At 43.3% G+C, this 18,705-nt stretch overlaps 1 protein-coding gene across 2 annotated transcripts in view; it reads right to left on the reverse strand.

Moving 5' to 3' along the window:
* The window catches only part of disc1 (DISC1 scaffold protein), a 41,232-nt gene that overhangs the window by 2,828 nt on the left and 19,699 nt on the right, over positions 1-18,705 (reverse strand). Inside the window, exons 10-14 of one of the 2 annotated variants that reach the window (XR_011603008.1) lie at positions 14,378-14,438; positions 7,766-8,009; positions 6,607-6,783; positions 5,417-5,461; positions 1,376-1,465 (exon numbers count right to left, since the gene is read on the reverse strand). Coding sequence is in view for 1 of the 2 variants with exons in the window: in XM_070978178.1 (XP_070834279.1) it covers positions 1,342-1,465; positions 5,417-5,461; positions 7,766-8,009; positions 14,378-14,438 (474 nt within the window). In the remaining variant the exon portion in view is untranslated. Of the gene's footprint in view, positions 1-1,341; positions 1,466-5,416; positions 5,462-6,606; positions 6,784-7,765; positions 8,010-14,377; positions 14,439-18,705 lie in introns of those variants that run through there. The other variant, XM_070978178.1, reaches the window with a different exon arrangement.

Here is an 18,705-nt window from a genome sequence, read left to right on the forward strand (position 1 = left end):
TTCCAGTCTCTGTGGTCGTCCAGCCACCTCCCTGTACTGAGAGCTGGGACTCAATTAAGACCCTTAGAGACTGGAGGTTTGATCTTCCAGTCACTATGGCAACAGCAGCGCCATCCCGAGTTCACTTTCTGTTCAATTCCTGCAATCCAACAACAATATTGTCCTGCATCTTCAGTGTCCTCGAGTGTCCACGGTGCTTTTGTATGAGTGCATTCACTTCAAAAGGCTGAGATGATTGACATGCAAGGACACAAAAACAGTGAGGTGGAGAGAAGCAGGCCAATCCGTGTCTATCTCCAACTGCCAGGCTGCATTGGTATCCTGCAAACAGTGGAGGAGTCTGCCCTGACCCCTGACAGCACAGCGGGGGACAAGAATCTCTAATAAGATGTGAAAACTGTCCGGCCCCACTTCAGTATGTGAAGGACATACTCGATAACAAGCAGCTGTTTAGAGATCATAAAACTAAATAAACATCTTCAGCAGATTAGGAAATTATTTCTGGAAGCTGCTGTTCAAAGAAGAGAAATAAGGCGTGACAATAAATAAATAAAGAAATGAATAAATCAGCAGGTTAGGTGGCAAATTTTCGTCATCCCCGCCTTGAAATATTGGCTTTTCTATCTGTCTTAATAAGCCCACAGTGTAGAGGGGAAAAGTGGAGCGAGAAAAACACACTAATCTATTTCCAATCAGCTTTCTAATTAGCGCGGAAAATGATGTATTGTGACCTGTAATCAGCTTCAACAGTTTCATTTGAGTCATTATCATGGATATTGTAATTTCCGCCGAGCCAGATACCAGCAAGTGGAAGTGGGCAGACGGAGGAGGGAGGGGAGGGGAGGAGGGGCGAGGAGGGTCAGCAGGAGGATGGACATTAAGATATGACGGGAGCACAATCATTACAGTGACATTCCTCCATCCGCCGCGGCACTGCCCCTGTCGGCCGACTTTAATCTCAGCCTATGGTGACTGGCAGCCCACATCAAGGACCCTCGAATAACCTCGCTTGGACTTTTACCATTTCATTTTCCAATTGGCACGTCCAGCCTGTCAAGAGAAATCCTCTGATTCCAGTTTATCTTCAATTCCCCCCTTGAATGGACCCATAATGTCAGATAAAGCTGGTTGATTTTTTCCCTCCTCGAAAGGTAAAGTTACACAACATCAGTCAGCCTAAAGGTAGTTTGGATGTGGACTTTTAGAATCGGAAAGCCTCGAGGACACCAGGTCTTTAAGATGGATGCACAGAGACAGAAACACACACACACATGCACACAAGCACACACAGATAGGGCAGTTTATATGACTATGTGCGTTTAGAGAGCTGTGAAAGGATATGGGTGAGGGCCTGATCCCGGTTCAGTATGGCGGTCTGCAATTCATCTTCCAAGGTCATTAGTCTGTCACTGATCAGCTCGCAGCGCTCTGTCAGGTCTGCAGCCTCAGCCTCGCTGCACCCGTCCTGGCAGGAAAAGGAAAACATCAGATGAAATGATGGGTAACGAAAGGAAGGATCAACAAGTGAAGCTGCAATCGCTCAAAAATGTGAGTCTGATATTGAAAATGAATAATACACAAGCCTATCTAACAATACAGACAGAGCAAGCAAAAAGAAAAATTGGGGGGGTTTAATAGTGGTACAACATGAATACTGAAATGTTTGTGGTCAACCTGCAAAACAATGCAACATTAGCATGATTAATCTTAGCTTTGACAGTGACTCCATATGTACAATCATTATTAAACCATGACTCAGAGCTCAACATGCAGCTTTTCATACTCATTCAATCATTTTCACATTCAATCCTTGCTGCTGTTTCCACCAGATACAAGTCTGAAGTGAAGAGTAACAGGCAAGACAAACAAGTACGAGGCTGCCAGAAACTTTGGTGGGGCGCCAAGGTCATAATATACACAATAGACACCAGGGGAGCTGTGTGCATAACACTGAGCGGTGTATCTGTATCTTGTATCAGCACCTGAGGATGCTGCAAGGCTGAGTGTGTGTTGGAGGGTGGTGGGGATGTCAGGTTGGTGGAGGAGCAGAGTGCAGTGGGGCAGAGCATTCAGAGAGCAGAGCTGGCCATAATTAGAACAGGCCCCTTTGCAGACATCGTGTCCTAGTTTCTTCACACTTATCAAGCACAGAGAACACAAACACACGCGCGAGAGTACACAGGCGCACTTCAAGCAAATAGACACACACGCGCACGCACGCAGACCCAATGTTCTTGTCAAACAACACGTGGAAATCTGACTCATAGCCGCAGGTAGGAAATATCAACTCCCTGTAGCTCACAGGTGTCAGAACAATCTTAAAAGTCATGTCTCTGGTCTCCGTCCTGGAATAGCACTCCTTCTCCGGATGATGTAACATCCCAAAAGAAGTGTACAACAACAACAACAGGCCTGAGGCGTGACGATTATGTACAAGTCATCCCTGATGCAATTAAGGAATTAAATAAGACTTAAAGGCAGAACAGCCCACGGGACGAGAGATTTATAGAAAGCATCGTGTTTTTGTGTGGAGCACTTAAATGAACAAACAACCACTAACACAGGTCTGTCCTCAGGTGTCACCTTATGTGATGCTGGGAAACCTGTATCAAGAAGGTACACGGTCAACTTATAGATTCACTGAGCCGTTTCTTTGTCGAGCTTCAGGGCCTCTTTAGCAGATAAGAGCTCTGTGTTTGTGCAGCTGATTGATTCTATACTTCACAGGCCCCAGTCAGCGTTCGTGAAGTCAATACACCTGCAGAGCAGAAAACAAAAGCTCACTGTGCAGAATGACACTGCTGAAAACATCCCTCACAGTTTGTTAGCCACTTTGTACACAAACCTTTTAAGAAACTGTTGCAACTTTTCAAAAGCTGTTATGCTGCTCCTGCTGGCCATCAAAACAATACGAATTACCTATAGTTACCATAGCTATGTCTGCCTTTGACCAAAAAGAAAGCTTGGGAAATAAGATTTAAGCAACATGTACATTTGTATAATAGAATCCCAGACAAACACGCACTGTCGCGTTGACTCCTGATGCACATTAGTGCTCATGTTATCAGACCGAAAGTGAACAAAGCAGACTGCAGAAGCCTGAACTTGAGCAAATTATTCAGAATTCAATTCAGTCTCATGTATGCACTGGTATGGTTATTTAAGCAATAATGAGTGAGAGGCAGCAGGTAATTGTGCATGTTCCCATGGGTGCTGTTAGGCCCGACACTTTGTGCCGAGCGGGCAATACAAAGCAATAATATTGCACTCGTGGTACACTCACGGTCATAATTGCTTTTACAAAAAATAAAGTAGGTGAATTCATTTTAAACTCAAAAGGAAATTAACTAGCTTATGATAAATTAGTCGATGCCTTGTTAGTAAGTTACTGGGTCCACACTTAGAAAAGCCATCAGTTTCCAACATCATCTACATATATGCACAGTGATGGTATGGGGTGCTCATCAGTGGCTGTGTCCCAGTTCAATACTGCATACTTCTCAGCAGGTTTTGAGAAAAGCGACAAAAATAAGTATCCAAAAGTAAGTATGCAGCCTAAAAAACAGTTTTCAGGGTGCTCCTGAGGTCTGCCCACCACCTGCAGAGTCCTTCAAGCTCTGGTCCAATTCCACACGACATACTACTGTGCACAGTCTCTACTTTATTAATGTTTTTAGTATTTTCTTTTCCCAGTTCTCCCAGGAACTGACTCACAACCATTCAGAATTTACTTTAATGTTTTGCATTTCATTGTGGGACAATAGTGTCCAACAGCAGTTCTCTGAAAAATCAACATTTTTTAGACTGCATAATGACAGTTTTGAGTATAATTCACTTTTGTTACTATTCAAGTGCATTTTTGAATAAGCTGTTGGTGCGCACAATGCACACTATTTGTGGAAAAATATCTTGCTTTCTCTTTGACGTTTGATTGGCAGAGACATCCTGAAGTTGCAGTTTGATTGACATGTGACAGCACGTGTGTTCTACCTTATTTGCTGTTAGTACAAAGAAGCAAAGTTGATCGTAGATACTTACTGCAAAAACAATACAATGAAGATTATGGACAATTAGTATGATTTATGGAACTGGGACACATACAAAAAGTAATCTTTGAAAAATCTTTAGACACATTTTCTTGTTTAGGGGGCTGGTATTTCTGAGACATAGTTTGATTGATACACACTGCATGATTCATTCTGTACATATTACGTTTAAGTGTATAGTATCTACTGTACACAATATGCAGTAAGGAATTGTGACACAGAGATCATTTCTTGTCAACACAATTCTAACACGGCTGGTGTAAACAGAAACCACCTGATTAACAAATCAAACCAAAAATTGTCAATATTTCAATTTAATAAATACTCTATTCTTGTTTGGCACTGTGGGTCAATATGAAGAAGGGGATGTAAGGACCTTGAGAGGATAAAGGAACAATTAGCACAGATTAGAAGATGGAAAAGTAGTGCTAAAACACACGCTTTCACACACGCACACACACCAATCAATCTCCATTGTGGCAGCAGGGCAGCAGCTTGGCAGCAGCTAAATGGAAATCATTTACTTAAAGTCATTATGGAAAGGAGAAAGAGGTCAGACGCTCTGCGAGGCAGAGAATCCAGCTCCTCCACTGCGCTATCACAACACCATCAAGACAAAGACACCGACACCAACAGCCAACATATCATTTGACTCACTGATGCATCATACTTTAGTGTGACTGAGGCATTTCATGTCAGCGAGGTTTTAGCGCTCGTTTTGGTTACCAATGTAGGTAGAAGTTTGTCAGACATGCTAACATTTGCAGCTTACATTGGAAGAGATCATCCATTCCTCAATGTTTTGCTCCACCCTCCTAACTCTATATAGAGCATTGCTCTTACCACAGCCTCATGCACTTTGCTTCAGCATATGGAAGTCTGACGACCTGCCGTGGTGGACATGACTCTGAGATATCTGAGCTAAGGTACACATGCAGAGGAATTCCAACTATGAAACCAGGACATGCATAGACCATTATCAGACTCACATCAGTTTTATCTGGCTTGAAATCCTGAGCAGGACACGCACTTAACAAGTACTGGTGCCTTTTCATTGTTTGGCTACCAGGTGTGAATGAGTATAAATGCATGAATTTAAAGCAGGAATGTGCTGAAAGGAGAATACACGCTCAGCAAAACCCCCGTATAAATAACTGGTACAAGGCGTTGTCAGACAGTCAGCGACACCAACCGAGGCTTCTCATTTAGATCAGTATTGATCAGACAGTCAGAAAGGCGACAGAGGTCATGATTAAGCTAAGGTCAACTAATTGATTCCTCTGTCCCAGTAAGCCCAGCATCAACGTAACTGACACTTTAATTACAGTGATAACATTCAACCATAGAGTGACAATGTTAGCATTACCAACCTCTGGGTGATTATCCTCCATGCAGAACAAAAACTCCTCCAATTTCTGCAACAAAAGGGAAAGATTTGTTGAGGCCACACAGTCATAAACCTGCTCATGAATTATTGAAAATGCAATTATGTTGGCTGCGTACTGTATGTGTGCAGAATCATCATAATGAGAGGAGGTTGTAATTATTCATCACCAAAACTGACAAGGAGAAAATAGATTAACTGGCTCATCTGTACTGCTGGTTTCTTTTGTTAGTATTCAAAGTGTGTAATTGTACATTCTTCACTAAGGAAGGAGGTAATTACTGTACCTATTGGACGCTAACATATTGTTTGTGGCTTTAGGGTAAGTACATAAGAAGGCAGAGTAACAACAAGTAATAATCAGCAAAGTTTTGATTGTTTTTTAATTAAAAATTGTGGAACAGCCTTCGTGGCTTTGCTCTCACACAAACCCGGGTGCGGCTGACCGTCTATAGCTGTTCATACACTATCTGATCACAGACGGTTTAAACGCTACAGTTCTGAACCACTCACACAAACTAGATTGACTTTTTTCTCTGCCATTACATCAACATCACAGCAACAAATAATCCGTCACATACAGTTTCAAGGTACAGATAGCAAAGGTTTTCTGGCATCCACTTGATAAAATACTCTTCTGCTGTGTGTTGCCTTGAGATGAAAACACTCATACCTACAACGTCCAGACTGGAGGACAGTCTCGATATGTGGGCCCTTGAATATTCACAAAAGTAAAGCAGCGATTTTACAGAACATAGGAAGGTTTTAATTGTTGAAATAGAATAAGGATAACAGTAAAAGATCTCTTATATTTTTCCATTGTTTGTCAAGAAAAGTGCTTGTTCGTTTGAAAAACATGTCAGTTTGTTTTGTTAGTTTGGTCACTGTTTTTTTCTTCTCTGTCCATGAACTCCACAGACTCTTTTTATTGTATCTTGTGCAAACAAATTCAAAGCAAAATCGTGACTCATTTCCAAATAAATGAGAAGCACTGATGATCTGAAGCATTCAAAGATTCAGGCAAAAATCTAAAGGCTATAAAATGTATTTTTTGCAGCCTGGGGTGAATCCAGAGAACATTTTGCTCCACTGAGCTCCAGTGTCTCTGCCTTAGAGGACACAGAACATAGAGTGCACAGGACGGGGACAAAAGAGAGAAATGGTTGGCTGTCTCACCTTTTAGTTCTTGGAGAAATGTTAGGAGGGGCCAGGCTTTAGGAGCAGAAAGAAAAGCAGACAGGAGACAAAGGGAAAGCAGAAAATAGATCCATGCAGTTTGTAAAATGCGGTCAGGCAGGGCAGGAAAAGAGGACGTCAATGCAAAGTGCATATTTATGGATGCATGGAGCAAGGCTGTGAGAGAAGGTAAAGAGGGCACAACAGCAGGAGTTATTAAACATGACAATGAAAATCACAGCTTCCAGGTTTAATACATGCAAGTGGAAATTCTGCCAACAGCACCAGTGAAGATCATTGACAAATTCTGGCTACAGTCCAGTAAATTCATACTGTAAATGCAAATAAGTAAATTCTATTAAAAAACAGAAAACATGTTAAATCAGTATTGTTGAGCCAAACTAACAAAATGTAGTCTCACAAAAACACGTCCGGCGAGTGTTCTATTTTTTATTAATGCTAGCTCTGTTGGCTTTGTTCCTATCTCAGACGTGTCTGTCAGACTACGTGGGTGTAGAAAAGTGTGAGGAGAGGAGAGAATGAGTTGGACTCTGCCTGAGGCAGTGGACCTCAACTCACTGTGGGATAGACCAGCACTGAGCGCTCACACACACAGACACACACACACACCACAGACATGCATTCCCACTAAATGCATGTAATCATGCAGAAACAGACTCAGAAATCTGCGCCCTGCAGAATGAAACTCTTCATAGAAGACAAAATATTTCCAAACGGTTGCCTCCCTCACGCCCACATTTTCCTCATTTAGAAATACCTTCGAGCAGCCATGCTAATAGACTGCTGCTCATCTAGCTGTATTCAACAGACTTTTATACTGTGACAGCGGCTGAATGTACTGACTGAAAATGTCCTCTCCAGTCAAGTGGTAAGACTGACTGAGCAGGAACACTTTATTTGAGGTCACGTTTCACACTGGAGTAATATAACAAAAAAAAATGTGGATCTGGAAATGTGGCAAAGATGGCTGTGAAATATGTAAGACTTGGAGCAAAGGAAAGGGCATCTTTTATATTCAACATACTCTCAGTCTGCACACATCGACCTGCACACATTCACACCTGCACTGTGGTGTGAATGCATATGCATTTGGATGAATAATACATTGTGTGTTGTTAACAAGACGCTGTTGCGTTACCTTGGTGAACTCTGAGTTCTGTAAGTTGGCCTCAGGACACCAGCGCCCTCCTAACGCAGTCAGCATAGCACAGTCTTCTTCTTCTTTGGTGCACGGCTGGGTTGGAAGATAAACCGGTGCATTGGGGAGGTCTTCGATGTCTGCTCCGCTGCAGCTGGGAGTCCGCAACTGGAGGCCCCGCAAGAACAGGAGACATGCTTCCAGGTCGGCTTCCCAGATCCGCTCCAAGCCTGGACAGCCACAGCTACAGAGAGGAGCAGACCAGTACGTCATGCCATGCCATACCATACCATACCATACCATACCATACCATACCATACCATACCATACCATACCATACCATACAATACAAAATATGTCACCCTAACTTAACCCCTTGTAAAGCCACAACTTAAATGTGTATAATGCATTCATTTATGACCTTTAAAGGTGCTGATAGGTGGATTTTTGAACTTTTGAACTAGGCAGCTGTTTACCCCTGCTTCCAGTTTTTGCTAAGCTACACTAATGGCCTGGCTGTGGCGTAGCACAGAACAGAAAGTGGTATTGACCTTCTTATCTAACTCTCAGCAAGACAGTGAATATTTCCCAAATGCCAAACTATGTATTTACAGTATCTGTCAACACCTTTATGTTTATTAGTAATTTTTCACATATGCACTGCAAAAATCCTTAAGCATTTGTGCATTCAGTTCACATTCATAAGGCTATGAGATGTCAAAAATGTATATATATAGTATGCTGTAATAGAATGGAGACATCATGATCACACTAATATCAGTACAATAGCACATATAGAAAATTATTCAGAAGCCTAAAAATACACTGAGCTACAGTATGCACATCAGTACTGTGAATTGCTGCAAGATAACTGAGCACAGCACCTATACAGGCACAGTAAAGGACGTCCCTAATAATAACTCTATAATAATGCACTGACAAAAGAGTGACACAGGAGAAATGAAGCAGTGAAACATTGTAATTCCATTGACAAAATGTAATGAGGGTGATTGTCCTCCCAGGCTGCCCTTTCCTTCAAAGAGCCACAGCAGAGAGAGGAAAGCGAGCCTGGATGTGTTCATCTCTGCTGGGGTCACTGAGCAGGAGTTCAGGGGGAGGACAAGAAGATTGCTTTTTGTTTATCTACTCAGTGAGTTTACTATAAATCATCATACTTCACTCTGCCTCACTCTGACCTTAGTGACACCCCTGTTTTAAAACAGAAGAGAACAATTAAAGCAGCTACATGTAATTGAATATATTACTCAGAAAATACGCAGTGGAGTCACTGACCTGTGGAGGTTTTGGTTATTTGTTCCATTATTTAGGTTAAGCTGGTCACTGTGTGAAAGCTAACAGTAACAGAAGCGCTTTCTGGTATCTTTTCCATTTTCCTTTAAATTAACTACTTTTCCATTGAGTCACATTTTAGACCTTTGTCCTTTAAGACATTCATATTTATTCATCTTTTTCTTTCAGTGACCTTTAGACAACAAGTCATTCCCAAATAATTGTGGTCCCAGGTGACATTTTCCGAACCAAATCAATTGATCTTGTTAGAAATTCTGCCTTCAATATGGTTGAACAGACACGCAAAAAACCTCCACTAAAGGGCGTTAATATTTCAAAGTAAGACACAAAATCTGCTTTACTCCTCGGTAACAACCTTGTTTCCAGGAATCCATCTCGTAAAGAAAACAAACTAAAGCTGACAGGATGCGGGTCAAAAATGTGGGTTTTATACGTACAGTATGAGGCGCATCAAACATCTTAAAGGAATAAATGTCCTCAGTCTCTCTGTGTGTGCCGATTTTCAACCCGGGAGGATACTCTCTGTCACAAACACTAATTCTCACATTGACTGACTCAGAATGATAAAAATACACCCATTTTATACTCTAAACACAAATATACTTACATATAAGCCTCTATAATCTATTCAGTATTTTCATCTAGGGAGTGCCTCCATGCTGTGCAGTTAGATTTGAGCAATTGCTCATTCTCCATCACACATAAACAAACTCAAAGGCAAAATGCAGCCAGACAACATTGTTTAATCTCTCCCTCTGTTCCTTCCTTTCTCTCAGTGATGAGGCCCCCTGAAAATTGAATGCCACTTGTTTTCCAGCCCATCTCCTGCCTGAAAAGGCTGCCAACCTCTGTACCCTGCCAGCGCACGCCTCTCAGCCGTTCTCTAACCTTCGTTTGGCACACAGACAATAGAAAAATTGCTCGGCCCAGCCCCCCTGCCCTCGCCAATTCGCTACTCAACGCGGCTGCCTCTCAATTCTGCTATGGTGGGGACGCACCCAGTGAGCCATGCCATTGTTATTTGTCTCCTCTGAAGTGGAGAGGGACACACACTCACAAACGCACAGACAGATATGGGTGGGCGCACGTGTTAACTTACACACACACACCCATAAATCATTCTCTGCGGGGATTCAGTGTTGTACAATTATAAGTGCCTCTAAAAATGTCAAAGCTGGCCTCATCTATCACAAAAGCTTCAATGACAACCACAATTCATTACAAACAACTGGCATCAGCATTAGGGTTCTGAGAATCCAGACAACACGTCAACTCCTAAACATCCCTGTGATGGTGTCCGTCGGTATGAACTCCTCGTCCGGGGGGTTAATTGGTGGCAGCCGCTCGGCCTGCCATCTGACAGTGGCAGGGTGTGGGTGTGCTGCTCCGCTGATGGCCCAGTAATAAGAAGGAGAGACAGGCAAGCACAGTCCTTCTACTGTCTTGCAGCCCCGCTGAGGGACTGCTGACTGACAGGACTGCTCTTTCTCCTCGAGGCATTATGCATGCACACAGACAGCTGTGGAAGAAGGATTATAAATATAACTGTGGGGCAAAGGAGCAGTGATCCGGTCTTGCTGGTACCAGCAGGTTCTGTTAGACCTCTTGGGGGTTCACACTCTGTCTGGCCAATATTCTGAACTCTGCCCAGCATCAGGCCATATGTTCAGCCAAGAACAGACGGACTGTGAAGAACAGCCCCTATCCTCAGTCACAGCTGGGGTTTTTGGCTATCTAAAGATCAGGCTATGAATGTACTTTGGGTAAAGACAGCAGCAACTCCGGCGTAAACGACTATCCTGAATAAAATCAAATTAATGCGACTTTTACTGATGCTCTCATGTGTCGCCTGTGATGTTTAGGATCTCCAAAAGCCATAAACACAATGTGAATTCACACATTAGACAGGAAAAAAGGAGTGGGTAATGTCTCACCTTAATCATGCAGCAACATCTCAAATAACACCAGCTGAGGAGAGGCGCTAATAATATGGTGAAAAACAAGGTGGTGACGATTGAATGAGGTGTGATGGATGGTGGATGAACTGAACTGTGTGCAAGGTGGGTGGCTTGATGTCTGGGGAGGTTTTCACAGCAGAAAGCTGAGCAGCCAAGGTCCCTTTGTTCCAAACACTTCATATTTCTTTTATGTGCAGTCAAGATTTTCTTCATTAAAAGTGAAAATAGGGTTTTTTTTCCTCTGAGTTTCCCTGCCTAGATGCTCACAGCATGTCCTCCATTTTAACTAAGAGAACATGTCTTGTTTGAGTATTTTAATGACTTCTACACCAGTTGCATTGTGTCCATTAAATATGATAAATGACATCCAAATCTCAACAGAAGAATGTGTAAATGTAGGGAAAATACGAGAGGCATTTCCTAATGAAACATCTACATAATGTATTGAACAACTGTGCAGTGCCGCTAATCTGAATAAAATGTTTTTTGTTCTGGTGACACACTTACAGCATCTGCGCTGCTCTAACATCCTGTTCTAGTCTTTAGCAAGGAAGAGATAATTGGTTTTTTCAACACCATCCGTCTCCACGGAGACCAGACATCTCACCAGTACTAATCTGCCTCTCTCCTCCCCTCCCCCCTCCCCCTCTCCTCACCTCTTATCGCCAACCACACTCCATCAACAGTAATGTACATTACAGCTGACTGATGCATGTGAGTGTGTGTGTGAGTGTGTGCGCACACATTCAGATACGACTGCCCAGCCAAATATGTGTCACTGTGCCAAACTGGAGTTGATGGAAGCTACTGGTTCTTGCCTAAAGCCAAAGCTGTGCCTGTGATTTGATCTGGACCGCCTCTGGTTATGGTAGCTGATCCAAGGCTGGAGAGTCAATCAATTAATAGAGACAGTGGAGAGCAGGACAATTAGTTTACAGTACCCAATAACCAAGAGAGTGTGCTTTAATGTGATCTGTCTTTCAATGGTGATGTGGTTAGATATATGTAATCTACATAATCAGCTATCTGTGCAATGAAGTACTTCTGATGAAACTAAACGATACGATCAGTGAGCACAGGAGCTCCATTAAAAGGTGAGATGTGAAGCACCCAGTAGTCAGACTTTCTGGAGGACAAATTTGAAGTTCAGTTTCCCCATCACAAGAAGAACAACTCTGAGAAATGTCTTCCTTGGCTTGGAGAGCTTTCCAAAATCTAAAAAAAAAACCAAAACAAAAAAAAAAAAAAAAATCCTGATATCAATGTGTTTATCTCAGCTTGGGCAAACTGAAGGCACTGAGTTTGATCAAGCCTTCGCAGGAAGGGAGGGTCTAACAAATTATGTTACTGAATTGCATTGTGGGAATTGTAGGATTCAGCATTTTTAGATGGCCTACAGCTGTTTTTAATATTCACTTAGGATTTAAATCCTGTTCTTTTTTTTTTAAGATTAAGATTTTTCCCTTTATTCATCACAATTTTTACACACAACATGCAGAGTTAGGGGGAAACTGCACACACCATGCATTTGTGAAATTCTTTCTCTGCTTTTGACCCATCCATGGTCAGTCCTTCCTCCGCGGCGGACCAGGAGCGGTGGGCTGTCAGTACCAGCACCCGTGGACCAGTTCCATTGTCGTCACCATTGGTCAGGTGGTGATCTTCTTGCATGTTTTTAGTGGGGGTATTTTTATGGAGGATACCCGAGGGAGAGCATGCAGACTCCACACAGAAAGGCCCTTTTTTCCTTGAGCAGCAGGCACCGAAGGCATGGTGGAGGACACGCCCCCAGCGCCCACAATGGGATTCGAACCGGGACCTTCTAGCTGTGAGGCGACAGTGTTTCCACCGTTCCACCATGCCGGGGGTGGTATGTTGTGACTGTGATGATTTTTGCTGTTTGTATATCTTTTGGTTGTGCACGTTTATTGAGAAATTTCAAGGCTTGCCTTCATATACCTACTTTATGTCAAATTCTGCCTTCATGCAGTGTGTGTGTGTGTGTGTGTGTGTGTGTGTGTGTGTGTGTGTGTGTGTGTGTGTATGCGTGTGTGTGTGTGCGTGTGTGTGTGTGTGTGTGTGTGTGTGTGTGTGTGTGTGTGTGTGTGTGTGTGTGTGTGTGTGTGTATCTCTCCTGACAAAATCCTCTTCCAATAAGTCAGCTAGTGTTGGAGTTTTTTTTTTTGTCACATTAGATACATGGCACAGACAGGTTTTCTCTCTGAAGCTCTCGCTCACATTCTCTCTTTGAAATCAGACAAACAAAACACAAAGCGGCCATCTGCCCTATTGACAGAAAAGGTCCAGAGGCAGGCCTCCCTGCTGGGCTCTGAGATCGCAGCCATGTTGCTCCTTGACCACGCAGAGCCCCAGCCTGTGCATCCTTCACACAACAAACAGCCCTGCAGTGTGTGACTGACTCCTGGCTCCCATCCAAAAAGGTGACCCTGCCTCTCCAAGGATGCAACACAGAAAGCCAGCCCCTCTCATACACCACACACAGAGACACGGGTCATGCAGACACACAGCGTCTCTGACAACATAGACCTTTCCTTGATCTAAGTAAGGTGGCCAAACTTTCCTCCTCTGAACACTCTTAAAAAAGAGAATGAGTGGAAAGCACTGCTCATTGTGTACACAAAACCATTACCAGCTCCATTCATCCATCCGTAAAACACAAACGTTTCCAAAATGCTGCAGAACAAGAGCCGATCACATCCCAGCTGCTCGCTGCTGTCTGTGCACTGAGGAGACAAGCTCTAATCTCCATAAGGAAGCATGAACAGGCATATGGTGTCAACAGTTGACCGGGCTCCGCACCCTCTGCCCAACAAAGTCAGCCACTCAGCACATCACCATTCTGTTGTGTAGACGCCGGGCTGGGCGACCACCCACAACACACCAGACCTGTCCTCAGTGATTTAGGAGCTCCGAGACACAGACAGAAACAGCGAAACAGACAGGAAAATATATAGTTTTGTCTAATATGGTTTACACAGAGGAGGGAAAGGGTGGAAACTGAGCGGATGTAGAGGGATAAAAAATGACGGTATAGAAAATATGTGCGAAGGTGGGAAGAGGAAGACAAATTGTGCAGGTGGGAGACGGAGTGAAATGTGAGAAAGGGGCTCTGGGAGACAACAGCATCAGAAAAAGGTGTGAGTGCTTGATGTGGTGGGTGACGTGATGTATTGGGTGCTCTGGTTAGAGGACAACAGAGGTGAGAGGAAATTCCTTGGAGGCTGTTGCTCTGTTTATGTCTCCTTGTTTTGTCTTACTCCTGTGGAATATTGAGTCTTCGTGTCTGCACAAAAGAGAGAGAAACAGCACAAAACACTCTTACCTGTGCAATCTGTCCTCCAATAGCTTGATGTACTTGGTAGTGTTCTCTTTCAGACGGCTTTCTGCATGGAGAGAAGAGAACAGCAGCTTGTTACTTACGCTTCATTTACTACTCTTATTAGACATGATGAGGTAACCTAGCAACAAATCACAGCTCTAATACCATTAAAACTGACTTATCGTTAGTTATATTGTACACGGGCTCTGAAAGGTAAACAGTCATCACAGCTGGTGACGGCGATGTGCTGAGAAGATGCAACAGTACAGTTCAGCGCGAAGGCCCAGCTGGCGCTCTCTTAAGACAACATATAACCGAGGAAAGATCATTCCCACTGCTCTAAGAAGGGATAAAATTGGAGACAGCCTGAGGATAACGGGGGATTTTGTCATGGCATAGGTCCTCATATCATGCAAGATTTCTGTGGGGCATGAAGTTGGATGGATAGCTTATGTTGCTTCCTGCGTCCTTCTGCCAGCAGTGAGCTGTGCCTGAGGAGGCAGACGCAGGCTGGATGAGCGTTTAGTCGGGATGGAGAGGAGGGTGATCTGAGCGCCGTTAATGAGCTCATGTATGAAACATGAGAATATGCCCCCCGCAGCAGCAGATCTTTGAACACAATAGGATGCACTTATATCAAATTGAGCCGCATATATGTATGCACACCAGATGTAACGTTCAATATGAGCCTCCTCCCCTACACTGAAACACACACAAAGCCAGCTTCATAAATCTGCCCATTGGAACGACTGTACAAGTCAGCAACCAGTCAGAAGCAGTGCTTTTCCACACTTGGGGTCGGCACCCCCAAAGGGGTCAAGATAAACCATAGAGGTCATGAAATGATTAACAGGATGGAAAGGAATCAAAAAACATAATGTGCCACACAATACTGGGTGTGTTTTTTCAGACTTTTCTCTAGTCATTGCTCTCCTCTTGCACTATACTACATATTTGTTCAGACCTGTAAAACATTAACGTTAAAAAACATATAAGAAATAGCTCCTCATTTGAGAATTACAATTAAGATCAATACCACTCTCGTGTCTGTGCACTAAATATGAAGATACAATCAGGAGCTGGCACTCTTATCTTAGCATACAGTCAGAAAACAGGGGGAAGCAGCTAGAATTTGCCTACCAGCTCCTCTAAAGTCCATCAATTAACATGTTATATCTTGTTTGTTAAATTTGAAAAAAAAAAAAAAAACCTGAATGTTATGGTTTTATGGAGACTATGCAACTACTTCTTGGCCATTACTTCAAACCAGTGGAGACCTGGAGACCCCAAGTTACTGTGCCCAGCCAAGAAATAAATGTACAAACATCAATTATATTTTGGTTTTTGTACGTGTTGAACAAAAGGTTAATTAACGAGCTTGAGAGGTGGTGGCTAGCTAATCCAGGCCAGCTGTTTCCCCTTTTCCAGTCTTCATTCTAAACTAAACTAATTGGCTACTGCTGGTAGCTTCATATTTACTGTGTATGACATGAGAGTCTCGTTTAACTCTCAGCGAGAAAGCATGAAAAATATTCCCCAAATTTCAAAAAGAGATTAATAATGATGTACATATCACATTAAAAAAGGTCTACGTAGACAGTTTCATTTCAAGGAGGCACAATCCAAAAATGGTTGGAAACCACTCTAATGTCATGCCCCTTAGCTTGCTCACATTGACTAGAACTCACACAGAGAGAAAGTCTCTTAATTGGGTGTTCTGAATCCCACTGAAGTTTGAAATATAATTTGTATCATTGTCTTGATGGTGGTTATTAGACGGCATCAGCTCCAAGATGAGACAAGCTTGGGGCTGGCACAGCAGGGAGTAGAGGAAAATGTCTGAGGCTAAGTGGCTGTGACGCACGTGCGCACGCACACACACACACACACACACACACACACACACACACACACACACACACACACACAGGTTGCTGTCCATACTTTGGAGAAGAAATGAGATGGAGATATCAGGGCTATTTATGAGTGTTGCATGTGTGTGTCACAGAAAGAGAGATCTTGCCTGAGAGTCGTTTTCATTCAAAGTGGCCAAATCTGCTCAATCAGAGGGAAGAGGGAGGCCGCGGGAGTAGCTATCACATATCTGGTGAGCAGATCTGGTGTGCGTGGACCAGACAGCTCACTTACCACCCCTCTAATTGCTATGTGAGATCCTATCCTACCTGACAGAGTTTCCCTTGTCAACTTCCATTCATGCCAGCTCCGTTAAGCAGCGTGCAAGAAGATAGCCACTGAATAATACATGGGGGGCATTAAGCCTGACTTCAGATGGCACAGAGCACGTAAAGATGCAAGATGACAAAGTAGGCTACAGCTCGAACAAGAGCAAGAGCCAGATTTAGAAGTCATATCGAGTGAGGAATAGAAACAGTCAATGTAAAAGGCAGATCAAGATGGGAGATGAAGACATGAGAGTGTTAACGGTTAACTTAACATTTCTTTCTATGGTGATACTGTCATAGGCAGAAAGGAGTCAGTGTGCCATCCTGTCGCCATGCCAACCGGTGGCAAAACTAGTGAGCCTTTTCGGGCGTGACAGATGAAAATAATCTTCTCTTTATAGAATGGGACAAGACATCAAGCGGCAGAGCCTCCTCCTGCGCTGAGTGGAACTAGAGCACTGGGTGACATTACCACTTCCTGTAAGTCTGCGGGAGGCTGCTGTCATTGGCAGGCCATGCGAATAAAATCGCCACTAAAAAGCCCATAAAGAAGAGAGCCATTCTGTTAGTCCCTGATACATGCTGCAGCATATTTGGTGTTGAAGGAACCTCACAAAGGCGTTCACAGAGCCGGCATTGGAAAATTCATGAGCTCAGCCTCCCGTCACACCAGTGATCTCACCAGGCACTAAATATCACTGATTGCTGCCAAGGACCCCGGCTAAAATCGAAGAGGCCATTCATTCATAATACAAACAGAACTGAGACCCCCTTGAAAGGGGATGAGAATGTGTTACTGGATGTTGCACAGAGGCCATTCGCCTCATATCGGTCAAAATACTCATCCATGAGCCTAATGAAGAATTAATCATTTCAGTTAAATAGATGTAAAGTTGATAAAAATGATGAATCAAATGATTAGAACCAGCGGTGCAGACAGACAAAGCAAACAGCAGACATTTCGCACAGCGATGCACAATTCCCGATGATGAAGTTATGGGCTTTAATGAGCCTGCAGAAGTTAACGATGTGAAGGTGTTTGGATTTGCTGCTGCATTATGAGCATTTGAGCAGCTCTCTAATTGAAAGTGAATAATGCAGTCATTTCTCCATTGCCTTGTAACAATAAAAGCACCCAACATCTGTGAGGCCTTCATGTTGTCGAACAAATTAGAGGTGGCTCCGTGCTAATGCCGCACCAACGATATGCGTGTTGTAGAGAAATGGTGTGTCTTTGTCATCGAGTGTAAGGTAGCGACTGTGATTAATGTGTTTAAGCTCGGCTCAGGCTGTTTGAGTGCAGCAACACTGCAGGTGACACAAACAGTCAGCATATGCAGACACTCACATTGCATGAGTGTATCTGAACTTAACAGCAGCCCAGCAGCATAGCTACAGGAGGAAGGGAGACAGGCTGATGTCTCAGACAGACACTCAATAACCCATGATGCTTTAAGGCTGTGAGATCACAAAGCATAGCAGTACACAGATTGCAGCTGGCACGGCAGAACATATTGTTGGGCTATGCAAGAACGCACAACAAAAGGAATCATTAGACAAAGAACTGGCTGTGTGTACAAAATGTGTGCTTGAGTGGAGATATATATGTGTGTATTTCAGTTCTGGGTGCTGAATTACCCTGACTGAAATGTTAGACATGCTCACATTTTTGTTAGTGGAGACTCTGAACTTAGTTTGCTCTGGGCTGCTTTTTTCTGACTTACCGTGTTTACCCTTTTAATTTGGTCATGGCTTTGCGTTTTAGTTTAGTTACTTCCTGTTTTATGTTGAAGGAGGTGCTCCTCATGTGTTTCGTTTTACTTCCTGCCCGTGCCTCTTTCCTGCCCTTGTGATTGCAGATCAGTTTCACCTGTCCCTCATTAGTCTCCCCTCTCTTGTGTATTTAGTACGAGAGTTTTCCTTCTTTCAGATGTTTGTTCCCTTGTGCTGCGTTTGTTTCCTTCCTGTGCTAAACTGGTAGTTTGTTAATTTGTGCTACTTCCTCTAACATTTGCTAATTAGCACTAAATACAAAGTACAGCTCAGGCTGATGGTTAAGGTCATTAGTTTTGCAGCTATTTAGTCTTAAACCAAAGTTTTGGACTAACAGGCGATGACACTAGATGAAAAGTCAATTGGTAACCCATA

The sequence above is a fragment of the Chaetodon trifascialis genome, chromosome 13, assembly GCF_039877785.1.
Source record: "Chaetodon trifascialis isolate fChaTrf1 chromosome 13, fChaTrf1.hap1, whole genome shotgun sequence".
Classification (NCBI taxonomy): Eukaryota; Metazoa; Chordata; class Actinopteri; order Chaetodontiformes; family Chaetodontidae; genus Chaetodon; species Chaetodon trifascialis.